Source organism: Puma concolor, chromosome E2, assembly GCF_028749965.1.
Source record: "Puma concolor isolate L17-30 chromosome E2, mPumCon1.1.hap2, whole genome shotgun sequence".
In the NCBI taxonomy this organism is placed as follows: domain Eukaryota; kingdom Metazoa; phylum Chordata; class Mammalia; order Carnivora; family Felidae; genus Puma; species Puma concolor.
In genome coordinates, this window is record NC_141681.1 from 28,258,902 (window position 1) to 28,283,036 (window position 24,135).

The window sequence follows — 24,135 nt, forward strand, 5'->3', positions numbered from 1 at the left end:
TGCTTCAAACATATTTATTACTATTTGTACAGACTCTTAACCCTACAACACATGCTGGTGTAATGCGACAACGGCCTGGGTTCACGCCTCCGGCCAGGCTGGGCACCACTGTCCAGCAGGCACCAGTCTCAAGTGAGGAAGCTTTCTGAGGGGTTCCCAGGTGCAGCATCTCAGGACACCAGAAAGGGGAGGGGTGCAAGGAACGCCTGTGTGCACAAGTCTGTGCTGTGCTGGGGATGGGCTGCCACTTTATAAAGGTTTCACAGCCTGACTCTGATTTGGGAGCCCCAGAGATTACTCTAGGAAGGTTAAGACATGATCAAGTATCTGTGAGACCATAGATAGGGACATGCCGGGTTTCTGTGGCTTGAACGCTTGGATGAGAGCCTCATTTTTTGTCACACAGTGGTAATGCAGAAAGGCATCAGGAGGCCTGGCCTGGTATTTAGAACTGAAGAAGTAGCCTGATCGCAGGCTACAGCTGTATCAAGTGCTCTGTGGTTTCCAGGTGGCTGTCGTAGTGACTCAGGAGTCCTTCAGTGTTTTCTCATTAACACCCTGTTCCATGGGCAGCACTTCATATCTTTCAAAGCCCTTTCAATGTATCTGCAGATTTTCTTCTGGGCACTCTAGCTCACACCCCATTCCGCTCACCGGCGCTGGTTTAGACCGGTCAGGTTCTTGAGCTGATACAGGGAAGGAAACAGAATGATGAGGCCTTGCCCTGCCATTAGGACTCCAGTGGGAGAGACTGGGGTTTTCAAGGCGGCAGGAATGGCTAAGATCCACAGATCTGACATGCTAGGGGCCTGGGAATCAGCAATGTTTTTTAATAGCAGAAAAAAAAAAAAAAAGATGGGGTACTGAGGATCAGAGACTGGGGCTGAATCACTGTCCGTCTTATTAGGAGTTTTCTAGTTTAAAAGATTCAGGAACATTGACACATGTTTTAAGGGTCACAGGGCAGGACGGGGACGGGAGGAGGGCAGGGATGAGTGAGACAGTACTTACTGTCACTGCTGCACCCATGAGTCCTTGAACCAGTGCCTCTCCAGTGGACTTTACCTAGAAGGAGTCAGGGTCAGGCTCTCTTAAGCCCCCAGTCCAAGCTCAAAGGTGAAACAGGTAAGACAAAAGCGGGGGCCGGGGGTGGGGGCGGGGGGACTCATGAGGACCCTGTGGACTGGAGGAAGAGCCTATGATCACAACCACAAATGGCCCAAGTATGGCTCTTAGGGAAATGGCTGGCACACTCCCTGGGCAAGCCTTCAGGAGGAGGGGGGTGTGCCTAGTGAGGAGGCTTCCCAAATGGCTAGCCCCAACTACCTGCTTGGCAGTGTGGCCCATATTCATTGCGTCATTAATCCGGTTTTCCAGGAAGCGCCAAGTGTCCTCGAAGTCTGGGGACGAGTCCTGCATCATCACCAGCTCTGTCGTGTTGTAGATGCCAGCCAGCACAGCTCGGCGGGTATACCAGTTAAACTGCAAAGAAACCCACCCAGGAAGGTGGGTCACTGCTACTGCCGTGGGCTGGGGAAATCTGGGGGTTCCTACCCAAAGCCACAGGCACTAAGGGGTCCCTCCTGATCTCTTTTCCCCACAGATGCATTTGTTTCCCTGCAAGACATTGGTGTTCTCAAATTTAGCTAGGCAACAAAATTACTGGGAGATTAAAATGCAAGCTCCTGGGCCCAACTTCTCAGAGTTTAGAGTCAAGGGGTCTGAAGTAAGTGCAAGGAATCTGGACGTCTGATTAGCATCCCAGGCGATTTTGCTACAGGCATCCATTTTGAAGCCTGTGAAAAGACTGCGTCTTAGGCCGCCTAAATTCTGGGGAGGTTCTCTGGTCAGCCAGTTATGACAAAACCGTGGTATGCTCACCAGTAAAGTGAGGGCTGAGACAGGCCCACGGACAGATTCAGAACACCCAGGAGGAGCGAGGGGCTCCAGTCCCTCAGCCACTTCCGGCTGGCCCAGCAAATGGCTCTCTGGAGCACTAACTCAGCTGCTTTGTGTTTTATTCCTTTAATTTCTTTGCTAATTTCATTTTCCCACCAGCTCTGTTGGTGGTGTCCTCCGACATGGGGGAAGCTTATTAAGTCCTTTGTTAGAACTGTGGCAGGAGTAGCTCTTCGCCTCCCCAGCCTGGACTCCACAGAGCACCATTACATATTAACTTCTTTTATGAAGGTATACTTTTTATTTTTTAATTTCCTACCAGAAATATGACAGCATTAACAAGTCAGAAGCTATCCTGGTGCCTGTTTAAAGGCTAATTGATCTCTTGGCAAAGCAGGCCAGGAGGGGCTTGGGGGAGGGAGTTCCTTTTTAAGGCAACAGCGGCTCCATGGCGTTCTGTTCACTTTTTTAAAATCAGTCTCATGAGGGGCGCCTGGGTGGCTCGGGTGGCTCAGTCGGCTCAGTCGGTTGAGCATCCGACTTCAGCTCAGGTCATGATCTCACAGTCTGTGAGTTCGAGCCCTGCATCAGGCTCTGTGCTGACTGCTCAGAGCCTGGAGCCTGCCTCGGATTCTGTGTCTCCCTCTCTCTCTGCCCATCCCCTGCTCATGCTCTGTCTCTCAAAAATAAACATTAAAAAGTTTTAAAAAATAAATAGAATCAGTCTCATGAAAGACACACACTGAGAAATCACATCGCAGAATGTGAGTCTTAGGAGATTGAGGGGGAATGATTATAAAACGGCAGCCTTGTCACCAGGCCCTCTGATGCTTGTGTCACCAGGAGGGGACAGAGGGAATAATCACTGGTTTGTGGCTCGAGCGTGCATCCTTGAATGAGGACGTAGGTCCCACTATGGCTTGTTGGGAGCTTCCTCGTCCCTAGTCTCTCCTTTCCAAGACAGGAGTGGCACTGCAGGCCCACTGAAAGGCTCTGTGATCAAAGACCTTTCACAAACTTCCCGAAGAAATGCTTAACCCAAGCCTCTCCTGGTGTCCTGTGGGTTTGCAGAAAGCACTCACATCAGTGGACTGGTCCCCAGCGTAATGCCACATGTCATCCACCATACTGGTGATCAGGCTTAGGCTGGATGGGATGTTGTGCGGGAGCATGAGGATGCTGAGGGCCTGAGGAAAGAATGACAGAAACAGGCACTGCACACAGGGAACACAGAGCACAGGTGGATGGTGCGGCGCCTCGCCTCTCCACGGAGGTATGTGAGAGGGCCTGCCCACTCCCCTGCTGAGACCCACCATCTCCGCCCGGTTGGCGTGAGCTCCTGGCAGCTGACAACCCTGGCTACAGCTGATGGGAGCCAGGGGCGGCCCCTGCCCTCAGCTGGCCCACTCAGGTGCTCCATCCCCGGCACGTGGACTTGGGAATGCAGGCAGCCGGAGGGTCTAGAGTGGTCTAAGAGTACTGAGAGCAAGGATGGTGGAGGACACCCCATTCTGTAACACGGAGATAGAAGCAGAGCTAGGAGGAGGGTCTGGGGGTAGTTTCTAGGTCCAAATCCCTGGGCCCAGCAGCATTCCTGCCCTTGATGCCCCATGGCAACCTCACAATAAATTCCTCCCTGGGGTTTTGCTTAACTCAAGTTGGTTTCTGGTATCTGAAACCAAAAATCCTTCAACTAATACAAGCAATAGCACGACCCAGAGATGCTTCCTTAGCAGGTATAAGGTCTTGTCACTTTACCAACTCAAAACTCCACTGGCTGTGGCCTGTGGGAGCTGGGTCAGAGGCCCTGGCTCAGCTGGAAAAGTTTTTTCTTATCGAAGTAGCCCAGAAGAAAATGTGCTGAGTCAGAAGGCAGTCGGGGCCCAATATACACACTTCCACTGCTTTGACTGCAAGGTGGAATGAGTCAGGCCAGAGGTCTGAAAATCCAGCGTGGCAAGCACAGGCAGGGGACAGGACTCCGCTCTCGCGATATTCCCTCCACAGGCAGCCTGGGGTTAGGTGCACCGCTGCTGTTCCAAGGTCTGTCAACTGACTGATGGGCGCTATTGCTCAGTAGTGGGTGGAGGACACTAGATGATCCCTGCTGCCCTCTCATTCCTGATGTGCTTGGACTCCATTTTCTTAACTAAGAGAACGGCCCACACTGTGATATGCTTTGAAACAGGAAAAAGGAAGCTTCAGGAAAGGGGACAAAAAAGCCTTGGAACGAATACTCCAATTTTCAAGCATCACATCAACAACTGGAAAAGACATCCCAGTCCTCTGAGATCCAGGACACGACAGGCCTGTTAATGACGATGGCCAATAAAATCTCATTGTCTAATCTCCTCCATGGATTCCTCCTCACTGAAGACCTGGTAGCACACTCAGGCCACCAGGAGCCAACACGATGTGACCCAGTACGCAAGCCACTCACACTTCTAGGAACTGAGACCCAGATGGCTCAGTTACTCCCTCTGGCACGCCCAAGTCCGCACTCCCTAGCTCTACCAAGTGCACGGAGAATCCCCAGGTCTGTGCGGATTAATGAGCTAGCTTCTGAAGACTGTGCAGGGTCCTCCGAGTGCAAGGTGCTGAGAACTAAGAACACGAATGCATTGGTGCCCTGTAGCCTAGATATGGACTCTGTACCCGGGGCCAGTGCTCAATGTACGGAATCAGCATTCTCAGTCTGGTTTCCACTGCGTCCCTCAGGAACTGGTCTGTCTTCCTCTTCCTGGAAGAGGGAAAAGAAAAGAGTGGGTCTCTGGGTCAAAGGCATGGGCTCGGGGCTATCCTGCTTACTCAGCGCTAGGGAGGAGGGTCCCACCAGCTCCTGATGTTGGCCTGACTACAGCTGTCACAGAGAGGCACCTGTGTTCCAGTCCCCTCAAAGCAGCGGGGCTGCTCAATGCTCCTCTCTTTCGGCTCTGCCTGGATTGGCCTCCCGAGACTGTTAGTGGGGCCTGAGCCCCCTGATCCTTAACTGCCACCCTGAGCAAAAATGCCACAGGACTTACTCAGCCTGGCCCAGCTGTACCAGCTTCTGCTCCTCTTCCAGCACATGAGTGAGCCGAGCATTGCACTGGGTCACAAAATGCAGTACCAGCTCACTGCCGTCATTCCCAAACATGCTGGCTGCTGCAGTGGAGAGACCCAGAGACTACAAAAGGAGACAGAGAAAACAGAAAAGTGGCAGACAAATGTAGTGGACATGTGTTGTCTGTTCCTCACCAGCACCTCTTTTTCCAGTAACAGCAGCTTGATTTTTAATGGGATAACCCTATTCTTCACTGCTAGTCCGTGTGATTTGGGTAAAGCTGACCAGCAATCCCCCATCCTCCATCTACCCTTTGGTGTATTTCTTTTTTTTTTGAGAGAGAGAGGGCGTGAGTGAGGGGCAGAAAGAAAGAGAATCTCATGAGGGGCGGAGAGAGAAGGTGGGGGGGAGAGAGAGAGAGAATATCCCACGCAGGCTCTACACTGTCAGCACTCACCTGAAGCAGGGCTCATGAGCCAGCTCATGACCTGAGCCGAAGTCAGATGCTTAACCAACTGAGCCGCCCAGGTGCCCCCTTTGGTGTGCTGTAAAGCCTGAGATCCAGACTTGGATAACTGGAGCTCACAGTGACTAGCTCAGGCACATGGACATGACCAAATCCAGGCCCTAAGAGGCCACCTCTGGACTTCTGCTAGTGCTCACGGAAAAGAAGTGCTCTCTTTCCACTGGGGCTGCTGAACCATTTTTAGTCCTGCGTGGGAAGCCCCTGCTGGGAATGAAGCTCACAGAGAGGAAAGCAAAGCAGACAGGATGGAGAGATTCCCAGCAGCACAATGGAGCTACTTCCAGACTTTTGTTATTAAATGAGTCTGAACACACCCTTGCCTGCTCCAGCCAATCAGAATTGAGCTCTGACACTTGTAACCCAGAGTCCTAATATAAAAAAGGGGGCTGGGAAGAGCACTCAGCTCTTCCTCACCAATTCACTTAACCTAAACCTCTTGGAAATTAGGCCTCTCTGTTGTAAAAACAAAACAAAAAAACAAAAAACAAAACAAAAAGCAAAAAAAACCCAAAAACCAAAAGACATTTTTCTTTTTTTTAATAAATGTTTATTAATTTTTAAAATATATTCTTTTTTTAATGTTTGTTTATTTTTTGACATAGAGAGACAGAGTATGAGTAGGGGTGAGGGGCTGAGAGAGGGAGACACAGAATCCAAAGCAGGGACTGTAAGAATCCAAAGCAGGGGCTCAAACTCACGAACCATGAGATCATGACCTGAGCTGAAGTCAGACGGTTAACCGACTGAGCCACCCAGGCACCCCAAATGTTTATTCATTTTTGAGAGAGACAGAGAGAAGGGGAGGGGCAGAGAGAGGGGGACAGAGGATCTGAAGCAGACTCTGCACTGACAGCAGAGAGCCTGATGCAGGACTTGAACTCACAAACCATGAGATTGTGACCTGAGCTGAAGTCGGACGCTCAACTGAGCCACCCAGGGGCCCCAAAACATTTTCTTTTATGAGTTGTTAAGGAGTTAACAATGCCACGATGGTCCTTTGCTCTTCCTGATACGTGGCAATCATCGAGCATCTACTGGAGGCAGAACTATGAGAGCACCAGGGAGAGAGGGAAGGGAAGGAACAAAAAAAGTACTAACTATAAATCCCTCCTATTGGGAGTGGAGAAAGTGCCTCTGTTTTGGTGGAAGTTAGAGAGGGCAATTTGGCAGTATTCACAACAGACTTGCACCCACATCAATACTAATGGCAACTGATGTTTACTGTGTCAGGCACCCTGCTAAGCACATGACACACACGATCTCACTGTGGCCTCGGCCACATAGCAACTCCAGCTGGTGGGTGTTATCCTCACTCATTTTACAGATGAGGAAACTGAGACTCAGAGCTCGTCACCACCAGGCTATACTGACTCTACTATGTATGTAACAACACCCTCAAAAATATACACACTCAGGGCTCCTGGCTGGCTGAAACACAGCATGTGACTTTTGATCGTGAGTTCAAGCCCCACATTGAGTGTAGAGATGACTTAAATAAATATTTGGAAAAAAAACATATTTTCTCTCTCTGGACCAGGTGGGGAGTTATTGTCTCAGCCTCCGCTTTGTGATGCAGGGGCCGTAGTCCACAAGCCACACTTCCAGCTCCATGTTAGGCTCTGCCCATCCCATCGCTGGAGGGAGACCGTGAGGCTAGAGGAGGAGGAAGGGTCCCTCTCCTTCCTGTGGACGTCCTGTCTGCTGGCGGCTCCGTGAGCATCTCCCCAGAAGCCGCCTTCACCCAGGGGCAGCACTTCCCTCTGGTGGCCTGGCCCTGGCCGAGCTGGTCTGTACCCTTCCCAGAACCCAAAGAACTGGTTCCACTGAGCCACCATCACCCAGGGGACCCTCTCTCTAAACTTAGAGACAGCATCACTGGCCAAGTAGCTCCTCCTCCTCACCTCCACAGGGACTCTCCTTCAAGCCTCCCATTTTAACAAGTCCAATTTTCCCCTTTGTCTCCTTAGCCCTGGAGATGGGAGCTAAACCCTGTGGCAACCTCCGTAATACCCTAAGGGCTTCATTTTATCCTGCCAGTTACCTGGTTACCAACTTTACACCCCACTCCCCCTTCACTGTGTTAAGTTCTATTTGAATAACCGGTGTAGTTTCTGTTTGGTCTGATACACCACAAAACAGCAACTCCATTTCTCAAAATGCACTTAAATGTTGTACAAATAGGTTTAGAATACTAAAAAACTGGAAACAACCCAAATCTTTATCAATTGAAGTCAAGTAAATACAATGGGTATTATGCAGCCACTATGAATGAAGATATACACAGGACACAGTGAAAAAGACCAGTTACTGTAGACTAATGCAGTATAAGATTTTTCCAAACAGGGGCGCCTGGGTGGCTCAGTCAGTTAAGCATCTGACTTCGGCTCAGGTCATGATCTCATGGTTTGTGGGTTCGAGCCCCGTATCGGCTCCGTGCTGACAGCTTGGAGCCTGGAGCCTGCTTTGAATTCTGTGTCTCCCTCTCTGTCCCTTCCCTGCTTGTGTTCTATCTCTCACTCTCAAAAATTAATAGACATAAAAAAAAAAGTTCTAGGACTGTGAATATAGGTAGCTTTGATATATAGTGATTCCCTCCCTTTAAAAAAAAAAAAAAGATTTTTCCAAAAAATCCTGTTACATTTCTGTTCCACCACTTCCTGTAATAATTCTTTCTAACATTCTCTGCCACCCTCAAACCTTTGTCTCCTCTTACCCTTAACTTCAGGTTCATGAGACAACCACACCTACTTCACAGGGAACAGAAGCTGTCCCTTGGGAACTCCCTTAATATTCTAAAAACTAAACCCGTAGCTGTCTTCTCCAACCTCACCCCTATTACATCAAAGGCCAGTGCTCGCACTCATTTCCCAGATCTCCTAATTCTTGCCTTGAAGGGGCTCTGGACTTCGGATCTTGCCACTTTCTCTCATACCTGTACTTCACCCTTGTTTCTGTGCTCTCGCCAGCTTTCAAATGTGCTCACCCTTCCATCCAATTTCCCCGCAAGCTTGGGGTCGGAGACGTGAATCTGGAAATCCTTTGCTTTCTGTTCTCACTGTGCTCTCACAGGGCGGTATCTGGCTATGCTTGACAATTCTGTGCACCATGGCCTCCAGGTGAGCCAACGGCTTAATCTAAAGCAGCCATCTGTGCCAACGCAGGAGCAAACACCGTCAGTCTTACTGACAAAGCAAGGCGTGTTGGTCTCCTAGATGGTGCCCTCTTGCATTTTCAAACACCAGATTTCATCAATTTTAAGATGCACCTATTTTTTCATTTCATTTTATTTTTATGATTTTTATTTTGAAGTAATTTCTATACCCAATGTGGGCCTAGAACTCACAATCCCAAGATCAAGAGTCACACATTCTACCAACTGAGCCAGCCAGATGCCCCCCTTCTTTTTCACTTAAACATTCAGTGTGAATCATGCAATTGACAACGTGCCCCAGTTTAATAGGTAGCATTTTTTCTTTTTTAGTGATGCATAAAATAATGGCACTTCTTACAACCACTGCTGTCGTAGAGTCAATGAAACGTGGTAACTGTGATCATAGGCAACACCTATGCCTAAGGGGCTGCCTTTATAACCTAGCTCGCAAGAACCAACTCCACGGTATAATCTTTCTGTATTAAAAAAATAAAGCTATTTTTACCCTATTGGGAAAACACACCCTGCCCCAATCCTGTAGCAGTGAGGGGCTCTAAGCTGGGTCATAAGAAAGCATGAGGCCCTCTGCTTTGACCGGTGTGACTCCCTCCCGGTCCCCATCCCCCCTCCTCCTATACACACCTGGGCTCCTTCCGCGATGGCCTCTGCTGTCCACCCGTGGGCAGGCACGAACTCCAGGGCTGCGGTCAGGATGCGGTGCTGCAGCTGCTCCTCGCTCTCATGGTCCTCCTCCTCCTCACCGCCCTGATCTGTGTACCTGAGACCCAAAACCAACAGACACATGGAGACGGAACCCAGCACACCTCATCTCACTGCTGGCTGCCTAACATGCAAAATGCGCCTGACCGGAAACCGGAGGCTCTGGGCCTCCTCTAAGCGCACGCTGGGAAGACACTTACTTTTCACCAGTACTGATGTTTCAATGCCAACAGAACAAAAATTCTATCACCTTTCTCCTCTCATACAGTCACTGAGACAAGGGATCCCGTGAGTGAGGAGGTCATGTCATAGGGAGGCAAATGCTCCCATAGCCCCCTGGATTTCTCTGTTTACAGCCCTTAGCACACCGTTTCTTCATCTGTATTTGTACCAAACGATAACTCCATGAGGACAGGGACAACAGTTGTAGTATTCACAGGGCCTGGCACAAAGGAGATCCTCAGAACATATTTGCTGAATGGAAATGAGAAGCACTTTAATCAGGAGACCATAAAAATGATGGGAACACCCTAATTTCAGAGCTAGCAGAACTTCTCAGTGGCAGAATTAAGAAGAAAAAATATCTAATGGAAACGTAAACTATTTTCACCTCCCTAGAGGCCAATTTGGTCCCACACATGTAACAAAATTTTAGATGTGCACCTGCTTTGATTCAATGCTCCCCCTGCTGAGAGAATCACACACTTGATCACATTTTTTATAGCAGTGAAGGAAATCTAAATATTCATCAATAAAAGGTAGGTTAAATAAATTTAAATTGTTTTTAATGTTTATCCTTGAGAGAGTGAGAGCATGAATGGGGAAGGGGCAGAGAGAGAGGGAGACACAGAATCCGAAGCAGGCTCCAGGCTCTGAGCTGTCAGCACAGAGCCTGATATGGGGCTCAGACCTACCAACGGTGAGATCATGACCTGAGATGAAGTCGGACGCTTAACCGACAGAGCCATCCAGATGCCCCAAAACAGGTTAAATAAATTTTAATACTGCCATTTGCTGGCATAGTATGCAACCATGAAAATCATACAGACTGAGAAAACATTAAAAATGTACTATTGAGTGAAAAAACAGGTTCTGGAATGGTGTACAGTGTAATTAATCACTTACAGTATATAGATTTACATATGGAGTATACTTAAAAAACATCAAAAAAGGACATTTGCAAAAACATTAGAGTTTTTTCAGGGTTTGTGATTTCTGGTAATTTTTGCTTTACTTTTATGAGCTTCTTTACTTTGATTAGATATTTTAGAGTGTACAGGCACAATTAAAATATAATAAAAAAGCAAGTTTCCTTTCAAAGATAGCCTAGAAAATGATGGAAGGTGAAAAGGAGGATAAAGAGGAGAGAGGAAGGACAGACACACCCAAGCATGCAAAATGGCCAGAAATGGATGGACTGTGGTCCTGATACATACCTGGGGGGTGGACGAGGGGACTCTGGCTTGGGTTCTTCTGCTCTGTGTGTCTCAGGATGTTGCTGAGAAAAAGATGGGGGAGGTTGTTGCTTCTGCTCATCTGAAGACTTCAGCTGCACAGCTGAAGCATGGAAGGCACGTGACACCACGGCTGACTGGCAACGGGACACTGAAACAAGAACGGGGCTGGTCAGGCAGGAACACTTACCAGAGAAGACTCTTTGATGCCCCGAATGGTGTGAGGGATGGGGAGAGGAAAAGCAGGGCTGAGTCTACTCCAGAACCACTTATCCGAGTATTGAGTCCCAAACAAAAATCTTCGGTAAACTGGCAACCTTGACACATGATGTGGTGGCAAAAGCATGAGCCAGGGAACCGAAGACCTGGCCTCTGGCTTTTTGCTATCATTTGTTCACTGTATGGTAATGGGCTTCGCCCCAATGAGCATGATTTTTAAATATGCAAATTAAGAGTAAGCATCTGCTCACTGGGAGTGTTGTGAAGCCCAATCAAAAAGTGAAAATGACCTGAAATTGCTACATGGTTATATTATACCAAGAGCACTGGACTAGAAATGAGGCCTGAGTACTGATTCCTATAGTATTTATATGGAGTCTTCACACAGGTCACTAATCTCTATTTACTTACTCATTTAATTCATTTGAGCGAGAGAGACAGAGACAGAGTGAGTGGGGGAGAGTGGCAGGAGAGAGAATCTCAAGCAGGCTCCATGCTCAGGGTGGAGCCCAACATGTGGCTCAATCCCATGACTGTAAGACCGTGACCTGAGCTGAAACCAAGAGTTGGATGGGATGGTCAATGGTCAACTGACTGAGCCACCCAGGCACCCCACAGGTGTGGGGTTTTTCTCATGCTGATGTTTTCTCATTGGCAACACCTGCAACACCTCATTTACTATGGGAAGGGCTTTGGAAAGTCCAGGCTCATACTCCTTTTTTTCTTTCCCAACATTTTATTATAGAAAATTTCATACAAGTTGAAAGAACTATGGCATGAACACCTGTGTACCCACCACCTAGGTTCTACATATCTATTACACTCTCCCGTCATCAATCCATCTTACGTTTGATGCATGTTGTAGACCTCAGTATTCTTCAGCTCCACACATTCTGCGTGCATATCATTAACCAGAGTTCAACATTTATTTACTGGTCTTTTACTGAGGTGGTAGTTATATACAATGAAATACACAAATCTTAAATGTGCCAAATCTGAGTCCTGACAAAAGTGTACACTTGCATAACCTGAACCCCTAACGTGAAGAATATTATCATCACCCTAGAAAGCTTATGCTCCTCCCCGGTCATCCCCCCCCCCACACACTGTTCTGAAATTTCCACCCTGTCCTGTCCTAGAATTTCATCTAAAGGGAATCATACAGTATATCTTTTTTGTGCAAAACTTCTTTTGCATAATATATTGTTAACTGATTAGTATTTTTGTGGAAATCAATTGCTACTTTTTATTGCTGAGTGGTATTGCATTAAGAAACACTAGTCTGTTGATGAACACCTGGGTTGTTTCAGCCTAGACTATCATGAATAAAGTTGCTGTAAATGTACTTGTACACACCTTGTGGTGGACATATGCTTTCATTTCTCCACCTAGGAGTGGATATGCTGGGGCACAGGCATTTCTTTAAACATTTGGATTGGAGTTTTGTATTAACAACAACAGAAGGACACTCGTGTTTTAAAAAGAAATCTATGGACTAACTCGGGGAACGATGATGTTAAAAGAAACACAGAACAGGGGCACCTGGGTGGCTTAGTTAGTTGAGGCTCAGGTCACCATCCCAGGGTCATGAGATGGAGCCCTAACATCGGGCTCTGCACTAAGCTTAGAGCCTGCTTAAGATTCTCTCCCTTTCTCTCTCTTTCTCAAAAAACAAAACAAAACACAACACAGAACGGTAGGTGTAAAAATATCGGTATTTTAGTATTTGTACACACACAAAAAATGGAACAAATACTCATAAAACTTCGAATAGGATGGGAGAGGTCCCAAAGCACGACTGTGGAAACCACCGCGGGGCACAAGATTTGATGAAATCCAGGAGAATATTATTTTATTAGTTGTATGTTTATGTTAATACATCAATGTATACATTCTATTTATGGAGGTGACACTGGTTGTCCATTTACAGTAGCAATATAAAGCTACCTCTTTTAAGTAAACGTCTAGTATTAAGAACTTGGGTGTATAAACAAAAATACTGACTATATTGTGGAAAAGGTGGGACAATATCATAGAATCAATGAAGTGAGGAGATGACCGACTTAGGAAACAACGGACTAGGGGCTCTCTGCGGCCGTTTCCAACTCTGACCCTGAAGTGGCCCTTCCCGGGGACTTGGCGGTGGACTTGCCGACAGACTGGGTCTGGGTCTGCCAGGCTGCAACTGCCGAACTGTGAGACCCTGGGCACCCACAGCCCTCTCTCTGGGGCTCCGTTAACTTCGTGAAATGGGAGAGAGGCCCCGCCCCGCCACTCCTGCCCTTCACAGCTCAAGAATGGGGGCAGAAACCAGCCAGGCGGCCCCTTCGAGCCCTGGACGCCGGCGGCTCCGCGCCGATGCCCTTCACCTCACCTTGCTCGTGGGCCGCCACGGCGGCCTCTTCCGCCCCGCACCCAGCCCAGGTCGGCTTCGTGCCCCCTCCCTGCTCCTCCCCACTCCCGGGCTCGGCCGCCCCCTCACCGGGCAGGCACCGCAGCTGCAGGAGCCTCCAGCCCGCCCGGCCGAGCGCGCCTGACACCGCCGCCGCTGCCGCCGCCATCTTGGAAGCGGGCACGCCTCCGCCAGTGACGCTGCGGACACCCGGGAGCTCGCCAAGGCCACTTCCGCCCTGCCCGCGCTCCCGCAGAGTCCTCATATCGCGAGAGGCGCGAGGTGCGAAGCCGGCTGCCGCGAAGAAGCCGGGAGCGAGCCCCGAGAGGCAGGTGAGCGTTGTTGAGTTGCGGCCCAGGAACCCGGTCTCCCCAGCTGTGCCCTTCCGGCCCATCCTCGCCCCTGGAGCCTCTTGTTTCCTATTCCCAGCCCCGTCCCTCGGTGGCCACGGGGCCATGACCACCTCCCAGGGGAGCCCGTATTGGGGGGGGGGGGGGGGGCGGCCGGCCGGCCCTGCCTGTCTCGGGCTCCTGCGCTGTGGTGGCTTCTGACCTTCCCGGGCTGCCTCCTCTCATGCGCTGCCGGCCCGAGGTCTGAGGCTCCGAAGTCAGCGCGCTGAGAAGGAGGAGCCTTGACCTTGCGTCCCCAAGACCTGGGTCCTTCAAGACCCGCTTCTGCTAATAGCCAGCCGTTGTGACCTTGGACCTCAGGCCCTCGTCTCAAACACTGGGGGAGCTGAAGCCTCGGTCTTTGGGGGAGGTGGGGTACTTAACCCCCAGGTTGTAATTTTGAGCCAGTGACTTGCCAGAATCTCCAAAGTGTGGAGTTGGTGTTATTAAATAACAAAAAAGTAACCGAGTAACTTTTAAAGATCTAATTGGCTTTATCGAACAATTCATGAATTGGGCAGCATCCCATCCCAAGTAAAGGAAAGGTTTTTTTTAAAGGCAGAGGAGGTGAGACAGGGAAGTTATAATGGGGGGAGGGGATTATTTCAGGCAAGGGGACAGAAGGGGTCTGTTAGGCAGATTACCTTACTAATGCTGACTGTAAAATTCCAAACTGACCCCTGAATTGAGATTACATTCCTGGAGAAGGTAGAAACCACAATTAAGTTAGCTGTTAGTTTCAGTTTGTTGATGATGTGTGCTTAGCACAAGTGGCTCCATTTGGGGCCTGTGGTCATCTTTTCAGAAGTATAATTTAATATTTCCCAAACTTGCCAGATCAAAAGAACCATCCAGGATGCTTGCTAATAAATTGGGTACCCAGGTCTTTCTCCTGGAGTGTTGATTCAGTACATCTGGGTGCAGTCTAGGAATCTTATTTTAACAAAGCCCCCAGGTGACTTGTAGACTCTGCAAGTTTAGGAAAGGTTGGTGGTGTCCATTCTGACATTAAGTGCCTATCTCTGAATGACTCAGGGAGGTCATGGACCAGGCACTAAACTGAAGTGTAAATGCAGAGTGCCTCCCTGTGATATCTGTTACCAGGGAAGGCTTCATATTAACAGGGAAAAGTACATGGTTTCCATGTTAGGAATAACTGATGACAGGAACAAAGCATGTCATTCTGTAAATTTTGTGTTTGCAGTTAGACCCTTGTCTTTGTATCTCTTTTGCACAATGCTTATCAGCTAGTCTTTTCAAAACATCTTGCCCTCGGGGCGCCTGGGTGGCTCAGTCGGTTAAGCTTCCGACTTCAGCTCAGGTCACGATCTCGCGGTCCGTGAGTTCGAGCCCCGCGTCGGGCTCTGGGCTGCCGGCCTGGAGCCTGGAGGCTGCTTCCGATTCTGTGTCTCCCTCTCTCTCTGCCCCTCCCCCATTCATGCTTTGTCTCTCTTTGTCTCAAAAATAAATAAACGTTAAAAAAAATTATTAAACAAAACAAAAACATCTTGCCCTCCCCTGCCTGGATGTGGAGAAAGCCCTTCTGAGCCAGAACTACTCCCCAGATGTTAAAATTTCAGATCCACAGCTCTGGATTTCATTAAAACACTACTGATCTGTGAGGTTTTGTTTTCTGAGTTCTGTCCACCGATCCTCAAATGAGCCTTTCCTGTGGAAATTCTAGCTCTGGGGTATCCTTCCTGAAATTCTTAATTCTTGACACATACCTAATTGTCCGGAGACAGTCTTCCATTTTCCTTTGAGTTTCTTGTTTTCTTGCCGATTATCACCTCTTTTTCTGTGTGTGTGTGTGTGTGTGTGTGTGTGTGTGTGTGTGTGTGCGCGTGCACACACACACGCTCATTACATTTAAATGTTTCCTTTTTGAGAATTTTCAGTATTCTTAGAAGTTTTTAGCCACCTGACTTAAAAGGATTGATCCTTGGTAAGAACTGGTATGCAAACTTCAATCTTATTTTCTTTTCTTATTTTTTTTTAATGTTTTCATTGGGGGGGGGGCAGGGGCGGAGAGAGAGGGGTGGGGGGACAGAAAATCTGAAGCAGGCTCTGTGCTGATAGCCCAAGCCCGATGAGGGGCTTGAACTCATGAACTGTGAGATCATGAGCTGACCCAAAGTCGGTTGCTCAACTGACTGAGCCACCCAGGTGCCCCAATCTTCTTTTTTTTTCTTTTGGCTCCCTTCATCCTTCAGAGGAGCCAAATGCCTCAAGATTTGATGTTTATTGGGTACCTGAGAAATAAACAAGTGCATCTCCAGAAGTTGTTTTCAGACATCTGCTTTCCCTGCCTGCCAGTAGCATTTTAGAAGAGCCACGGGCACTTGTGTATAGCAGGCAGCACTGGAGCAGTGCTTAACAAGGCCAGTTACGTGACAGTGCCTTCTTCAACTCCACCTCTTTTTAGATATGAAACTGAGTCACACTTGTAAGTATGTTGACTTAGGTGCCGGACATTTTTTCCTTAGAGTTGCTTTAAAAAGGCAGATTGACAGCCACGCAGAACGCTGACGATGACAGGTATCGCACTTTGGCTTTTAGATACTTTAAAGAACGTTGTGTCCCATTTTATTCGGAAAATGCTGGCCGAGAGTGGTGGCTATGTCTGCGTTTTGAGGGTTAATGTTTAGTAAATGTATTTTATGAGCTCCCTCTTGCCAGAGAAGATTAGTTTGGGGGGATATGGAACGCAAAGCATTTTACATCCTTCTAATGTGCTGACACAGTCCCACTGGAGTAGTGCCTAAGATGTCATAACGTGCAGCTCTTCTGTGTAATTCTAACAGTGAGAAAGAAGCCTCACATCTCTCCCTGGGGAGTCCTCAGTGGGCATAGCTGAGGAGAAAGAACAGGCTTTATAGGGACTCTTTGAAGCAAAGGCAAATAAACTGGCCACCAAAAACTAAGAGTTCTCTTAGAATATTATTTTGTTGAGCTCTGTGCAGCAGACCCTGCGGAGGATCTGCATGAAATATGTTTTGCATATTCTTATCTTCTCATTTACTTCATACAGCAGCCTTGCAAAATAGGAGATTATTATTCTTTATTGATGGGAAAAGAGGCTAATAACTAACCCATGGTCATGTACTAAGTAGACAGTCCAGTGGTCGATAGAAGCCCAGTTCATCTGTATTCAAAACCTGTGCTCTGTAGAAACTGCCTCCATTTAAGGTTGCTGAAAAGGTCTAGACACCTGGCTTTTTGTTTTGCTCTAACAAACTTTTGCACCTTCTTTCTTTCTTGATGCTTTTTCTGTGAGTACAGTGTAAGGTTTGTAGTTGTTGCTGGTGGGCAGGGAGCTGGTCACTTTCTATTGTCCCAGCAGAGAACCTGGTGCCAACATCATTCTAGAAACAAGTTCTTTATTTCTTATAATCTGATGCCCAGCAATCCATGGTCCTATTTTCCCTGGCTGGTTCTTCTGTGCTGACAGCATGGAGCCTGCTTGGGATCCCCCACCCCCACCCCTTCCCTCCCTCCTCCCTCCCTCCCCTGTTTACATGCACTCACTCTCTCTCTCTCTCTCTCTCACAATAAATAAATGAACTTAAAAAAAATATGTTTGCGGGAGTTCTTCCTCAACATCCTGTGCCTGTTAAAAGCTTAAAAGTTTCATTTCTTTATTGTGTACTTTTTAAGGATTTGAAAACGATTCAGTGACTAAGGAATGTTGCTTGTCTGATAATACTTGGCATCCTTTTTACTGGGGCTTGCAGTCAGGTTGGGATAATAAGAAGTGGACATTTTACATGGAAGCAATTGGATAAAAGGTATGATGAAAGCAAAAAGGCAAAGGTTTTTCATAGAACAAGGAGGGATTCACTTTGGAGAAGTGGGAGATCCAGGTGGAGCCAGATTATTTATGGAGGACCTGATTCCAGAAGAATGACTTGATTTCACCTAGAAAATAAACTTCTTTAGGAAGTGAGTGACAAAACCAAAGTACTATAGTATTTAAGGATGACTGGCTAATTTGGCTAAGATTTGTAGGTGGAGGAGCAGGTCGTTTGAAGTGAATATTTTTAAGTTTTTATTGTTTTATTTTTGAGAGAGAGAGAGTGCGAGCAGGGGAGGTACAGAAAGAGAGGGAGACCCAGAATCCGAAGCGGGCTCCGGGCTCCAAGCTGTCAGCACAGAGCCTGACGCGGGGCTCAAACCCATGAACCACGAGATCATGACCTGAGCTGAAGTCTGGCTCTCAACGGACTGAGCCACCCAGGCACCCCTGAAGTGAATATTTTTGAGGATGGAAGAATGTAGTGGACGTGGCTTAAATTCAGTCCGAGTGCCTGTGGTGGCATAATTGTGACTGAGTTAGCCACTTCTGCAGAAGACAGGAGTGTTCAGCACAACACTGATCCATGCTTGACCTGGCTACCACGGCTTCTGCCTTTATGCCATTTATTAGAGCTATTTTAGGTTGGGAACTTGGTGGCATTAATGTTTAAGAAAGAAAGGAGGAGCCAAGTAGAATGCTATCGCCTGACCTGATTTCATTGTGAGCACATTCTAGACTCATCTCGGTATCCAGTGGAAGAGAAAGTTGCCTCAAGGTGGTGGGGGGAGGGGATTTCCATAGGTTAAAAGCATGGGCTTTACAGTCATATGGATTTGGTTTCAAATTCCAGGTCTTTATCTCACAACATTTATTAGTTGTGTGACCTGGCAAGTCCATGGCTTCAGTTTTATAGCTGTAAAATGGGAATATTTAGTTTAAGGTTGTGCTGAGGTTCAGTTGAGATAATGTATTTTAAGTGTTTTGAACAGTCTGGGTAACTAACATTAAACGTTAAAGACAGTAGGTAGTATTGATCATTGCAGATTCAATGGAATTGAATTTTCATATTTTGATGAAAGGGAAAATATCATTATTCAATTTGCTAAATTTAAGTATGTTGTCTTCTGGGGCGCCTGGGTGGCTCAGTCCCTTAAGCATCTGACTTCAGCTCAGGTCATGATCTCACAGTTTGTGGGTTCAAGTCCCGCGTCAGGCTCCGTGCTGACAGCTCGGAGCCTGGAGCCTGCTTTGGATTCTGTGTCTCCCTCTCTCTCTGCCCCTCCCCGGCTTGCACTGGATCCCTCTGTCTCTCAAAAATAAATAAACATTAAAAAATTAAAAAAAAAATATGTTGTCTTTTTTCTAAAGAAACATTAAGCTTGTGGTTGGGTTATATCTGCCCATTTATTGGCCTTCTTTACTGAGTCCTACTTTTGCCTAATGAGCGTCTTGTGTGTTTTATATTCTGTTCAAGCTGAGTTGTCTCAAATCAAAGCAGAAATAATCTTTCTGCCTTCAACTTCCTAACTTGACTGCCAAGACAGGTCTCTCATCAGGGTAGCAGCCTGCCTTGTTTGGGAAAGTTGGGGTTATGATCCCTTGAGATGGGTTCGTTTCTTCACCTCTCTAGCATCTACAGGAAGATATTCTAATGTGGTCAGCATTCCCTGGCGAGAGGTCCGAATTAAGGTGGTGATTCTAATCACATTTGATGGTTCCTCATGGATTAAATGATGCTTTTGTCTCTGCTCCGTCTTGACTTTCCTTTGTCTCGTCATCTGTAGGTCCCTCGGCACTGCAGGAATGGCAGATTACGGGGTCTCGGCTGGCCAGTTTGTGGCAGTGATCTGGGATCAGTCATCCCCGGCGGAGGCTCTAAAAGATCTGGTGGAGAAGCTTCGAACGTTAACCGGCGACGAGGGCCAGGTGTCTGTGGAAAACATCAGCCAGCTGTTGCAGTGTGAGTGCCTGCACACATCATCTTTGCAGGGCGGCAGGGGTCGGTGGGATGCTGCATTTGTGTAGTTCCTCAATGTCTGAGTTGTTTTGGGTGGCAGACGATAGCAGTGGGTGGCCACGCTGCTGTTGTTCAGTTGAGATACAGTGGACTTCAGAGTGTAGTTGATTTGTAGAAGTCTGTTGTTTCTTATTAAATATTCCACATTTTTTAAGCCACCTTTCTTTTTTACTCCTTTCCCTAAACATAGGAAAGGATACAAAATTAGTAAGACTGAGGGAGAACAGCAGCTTCATTGCCCCTCTTGCTAGTGATGGTGGCCTCGTAACATTTGCTTGAGGGGGCGGTATTCATTCTTCCAGGGCCAGGCCTGCAGCCCTCGAGGGGGGCTTGGCAGGGGTTGGCAGATTGCCTCTGGGGCCCAGGTGCTTGCTGACTAGAGTCTTCCTTTCTTTTCAGCTGCCCACAAAGAATCTAGCTTTGACGTTATTTTGTCGGGTGTAATTCCTGGGAGCACCACTGTGCACAGCGCTGAGATTTTGGCCGAGATGGCCCGGATCCTTCGGCCCGGTGGATGTCTCTTTCTGAAAGAGCCAGTAGAGACAGCTGTAGGTAAGGAAATCTTCCTTTGAAAGACTAGAATTTAACAGCGTTCCATCTTTAGGTATGTTTACTGCATCTCTCTGAGTAGGAGGTATCATTTGGAGATCCTTCTCCTTGGTGGTAAATGATTGTACAAATCTGAAGCAGGGCACCTGAAGGAATTGTGACCTTTGATCCGTTCGGTAGTAAAATAGAAGGAAACTGCCCATCTGACAATGGCTGGGTCCTTCAACAGGCTGGCTGGTTAAACTGTGGTACATCCATACTGTGGAAAACTCTGGAGCAACAAAAAGGAATAAGCTCCTCATACGTGCAGCAACTTGGATGACTCTCCAAGGAATCGTGCCGAGTGAGAAAAAGCCAGGCTCAGAAGGTTGCATGCTGTGTGCTTCTGTTCATGCAACATGCTTGAAATAGCAAAGTTATAGCGATGGGGACCACATTGAGGATTGCCACGGGTTAGGAGCGGGAGGCAGAGGATGTGTGAGGCGGTAAAGGGGTCGTCAGAGGGCTCCTTGTGATGGAGCATCCTGGATCCTCACTGTGGTAGTGCTCACACAGAGCTGCAAGCGTGGTAAGGTTGCACAGAGCTGCACACACGCAAGCAAGCTCACGTAAAACTGGTGACATCTGGGTAGCGCCGTGGACTCCCGGTGACAATTTCCTGGTCTTCACCGGTGTGCTATAGTTGTGAGATGTTACCATGGCGGGGGCGTCTACGGCCATACCACCCTGAATGCACCCGATCTCGTCAGATGTTACCATGGGGGGGGAACGAGGCGAACGGCCCTTTTTAAAACAAAGCAAAACAAAACTTTCTATGCACCTATAGTTATTTCAGAATAACAAGTTAGAAAATAATGACTGGAAGTCTGGGAGTGATGAGTGGTCTTGTTGACTCGTGTGAAACTAATGATGGAATCCAGGAGGTAAAAGCCTCTCGTTTTTGCTCCGTGGTGAAGCTGTCAAAACACCGTCCAATTCTGAATTTTTTAACTTTTTCCATCAATATGTGATGACTTAACTTAAAACACAATAAGAGAACGAATGTATTTTGAAATGCATAGAGGTGTTTGCGCGGACGTATAAATTTGAGACGCAGACCTCAGATGACCAGCATTCTTTGCTGGGAACGTAGAGTTCGGGTGGCTGCACACAGTGTCTGCCAGAAGTGTACAGAGAGAACGTCAGTGCCTTACGTTTCCTCAGCCTCTTTCTCACTCGTTATCCAACATCCCCTGGAAGGTATTTCCAAGAAGCCAAGAGTGAGAAGAAACAGTAACGATGGAAGTACTATATGACACTTAAGAGCACAGGTAAGAGCACTTTGACCAACCAGAAGCATGTGTCAGAATGCCTTCACCATTTCTGTTTTATTGGCTGCTGACCCAAATCGGATGGAGCCTTTATTATTTTCCCTGCTTTGTCCCATGAAGTACTAATTGGGGTTTTCCTCTCGGCAGTTAACAATAGCAAAGTGAGAACGACATCTAAGCTGTGCTCGGCCCTGACTCTTTCTGGTCTCGTGGAAGTGAAAGAGGTATGTTGGTAGACAACGTTCTTTGCTGGGAATTGAAGCCTTGGGCGACCACACCCAGGATCTCTGTGAGTCAGTACAGAGAAACTCAGGGGAGTAACAGCCCTGAAGGTGAGGTGCACAGTGTCGCGTACGCTAGGAAGCAAGCCGGGAAGTGCTTTGTGTCTAAGATACGTGATGCTGCAAAAGACAGAACTTTCTGGAGCACCTGTCCTTTGAAGAGACTCAGCTTGCGCCCATGTGGGTTGGGGCGTGTTCCAGTCTCAGTACTGGTGTGGGGGTGGTGGCCGCGGTGGCAGGGAGAGCGCAACACAGGTCCCTTAATGGACACAAATCCTAGGCCCAAGAGCGACACAGGCACCGGGACCGTCCTCAGATATTTGGTGGGAGGCTGGAGCAGGTTGGGGGGTGGGGATGGGAATGCCATCTCTGATAGTTCAGTAGAAAGACTGAGGTTAAATGGAGGTGTTCATATTTCTACATTCTTCTTTGATGTTGAAGTTTTCTTATGTGAGAGGTGAGTGCTATACCATGATCACTGGTAATACCACCTGTTTGCCACATGACCTAGGGCCTTAGTTTCTTTACACCCACTCTTATTTTTTTCTTAGTTTAGGGTTTCTGTTTTATGTTCTAAATAAGAGACACTCATCAAAATTCAATTAATACTAGAGCATATAAACATAAAGTGACGTGCAGGCCTTCCTCACTCTTCCCTTCCCAGAGGAAGCCACCAACACATTTTTTGTGTGTGGCTAAGACCTTTTTTATCTATTTACGTGTGTGTGTAAGAGAGACTTTTTTTTTTTTTTTCAACGTTTATTTATTTTTGGGACAGAGAGAGACAGAGCATGAACGGGGGAGGGGCAGAGAGAGAGGGAGACCCAGAATCGGAAACAGGCTCCAGGCTCTGAGCCATCAGCCCAGAGCCTGATGCGGGGCTCGAACTCACGGACTGCGAGATCGTGACCTGGCTGAAGTCGGACGCTTAACCGACTGCGCCACCCAGGCGCCCCAGAGAGACTTTTTTAAGTGTAAATAAGGTTGTATATATACATTGTTCAGTCACTAGCTTTTCCCCCCACCTTTAAATGTCTTTTTTTATGTTTATTTATTTATTTTGAGAGCGAGAGAGAGAGAGAGAGAGAGAGCACGAGCAGGGGAGGGGCAGAGAGAGAATCCCAAGCAAGTTCCACACTGTCAGTGCAGAGTCCCATATGGGGCTCGATCCCATGAACCCATGAAATCATGACCTGAGCTGAAACCAAGAGTCAGACACTTAACTGACTGAGCCCCCCAGGCACCCCTAAATATCTTTGACATTTGCCCACCTTCAGTGCATTGCCCCTCATCCTTAATGATGACAATATTGAGTGCTATGGATGAGCTGAGATTTATTCAACCATTCTGTAGTTGTTGGGCAGAGAGGTGGCATTTCCACATTTTTTTCTACCTTTATCAATCGTCTGCTACTGCTTCCCAAGAAAACATTTCCCTCCCGCATGGTCCTTTTTCTCTAATTCATTTCCACTCTCTTTGTTGTGGGCATGCTTCCCTGCTGTAGGCTGTGATCCTTTTCAACATGTCTGTTCAACATGTCTGATTCATCTTCATAATCATAACCATTATAACCCGCAGAATGACTGGCATAGTGCCTTGTACCTAATAGACAGGTGTCTGGTAAATAATTTAGGGTTGGCTCAAAGTAAGCACACAGACGGAATGACACTCTAGGGGACAGGTCACTGAGAAACCGAATGTGAGGCATGAGGTGACATCTGTCATCTGGTGCTACTATATGCTTAGTACACAGAAATGAGTATTTGACGCCTGTATAGGTAGACATAGTGCAACGTTATTTTGTGGAAAGAGTGTGGCCTAATGCTTTTGGTGTCTTGAATTCCAGCTGCTGCGGGAACCCTTGAGCCCCGAAGAGGTACAGTCTGTCCAGGAACATCTGGATTACCAAAGTGACAGCTTGCTCTCTGTGCGCATCACAGGCAAAAAACCCAACTTTGAAGTGGGTTCTTCTAGTCAACTGAAGCTTTCTATTGCCAAGAAGTCTTCTCCTCCAGGTAAGACTGGCCTGAGGACCTTGTTCTGTCCAGGTGGGCCTAGAAGGACATGTGAGACATTGAGCCAGAGATCTGAATAGAGGCAGTGATGTCTCCAGAGGACCACTCCTTCCTTAATTTCAGTCATTTCCTAATGGAAGAATGTTTAACGTACTGTTGTCCTGGGCAGATTCAGATCCACATCTGACATAATGCATAGGTATTACTTAATTCAACCCCTTCTGCACCAGAAGACACTGAGGCCTCCAGATTCTAGAGGCCTGAGCATGTGGTTTAGCTCACAAAGTCTTTCCACACCCCAGAACCATGACATTTATTCTCAGAAGATCTCCCATTGGTGGTCATGGCCACTAAGAGTACCCTGCTCCTCTTCC

The 24,135-nt window shown here is 47.6% G+C and overlaps 2 protein-coding genes across 2 annotated transcripts in view; one reads left to right on the forward strand and one right to left on the reverse strand.

Annotated features, from left to right (window-relative positions):
* COQ9 (coenzyme Q9) lies at nt 1-13,620 on the reverse strand. Its single transcript, XM_025920930.2, has 9 exons — nt 13,495-13,620; nt 10,776-10,944; nt 9,262-9,397; nt 4,923-5,065; nt 4,555-4,639; nt 2,982-3,086; nt 1,327-1,482; nt 1,012-1,065; nt 1-686 (listed from the first exon to the last, which is right to left on the reverse strand). Exons 1-9 carry the CDS (start codon nt 13,571-13,573, stop codon nt 651-653), a joined length of 963 nt encoding a protein of 320 aa, XP_025776715.2. The 5' UTR covers nt 13,574-13,620; the 3' UTR covers nt 1-650.
* Nucleotides 13,617-24,135, forward strand: part of CIAPIN1 (cytokine induced apoptosis inhibitor 1) — a 17,222-nt gene continuing 6,703 nt past the window's right edge. The window contains exons 1-5 of the mRNA XM_025920931.2: nt 13,617-13,736; nt 19,374-19,549; nt 20,006-20,158; nt 21,613-21,689; nt 23,593-23,761. Of these exons, the coding sequence (XP_025776716.1) occupies nt 19,393-19,549; nt 20,006-20,158; nt 21,613-21,689; nt 23,593-23,761 (556 nt within the window). The 5' untranslated portion in view covers nt 13,617-13,736; nt 19,374-19,392. The remainder of the gene's footprint in view (nt 13,737-19,373; nt 19,550-20,005; nt 20,159-21,612; nt 21,690-23,592; nt 23,762-24,135) is intronic.

Coding starts and splice junctions, on each gene's coding strand:
- COQ9 (XM_025920930.2), bottom strand. CDS start 13,573: ATGGCGGCGGCAGCGGCGGCGGTGTCAGGCGCGCTCGGCCGGGCGGGC. Junction 4,640..4,922: donor GTACAGCTGGGCCAGGCTGA/GTAAGTCCTGTG, acceptor TCCCTCTTCCAG/GAAGAGGAAGACAGACCAGT. Junction 3,087..4,554: donor ACATTGAGCACTGGCCCCGG/GTACAGAGTCCA, acceptor TTCTTTCCTCAG/GCCCTCAGCATCCTCATGCT.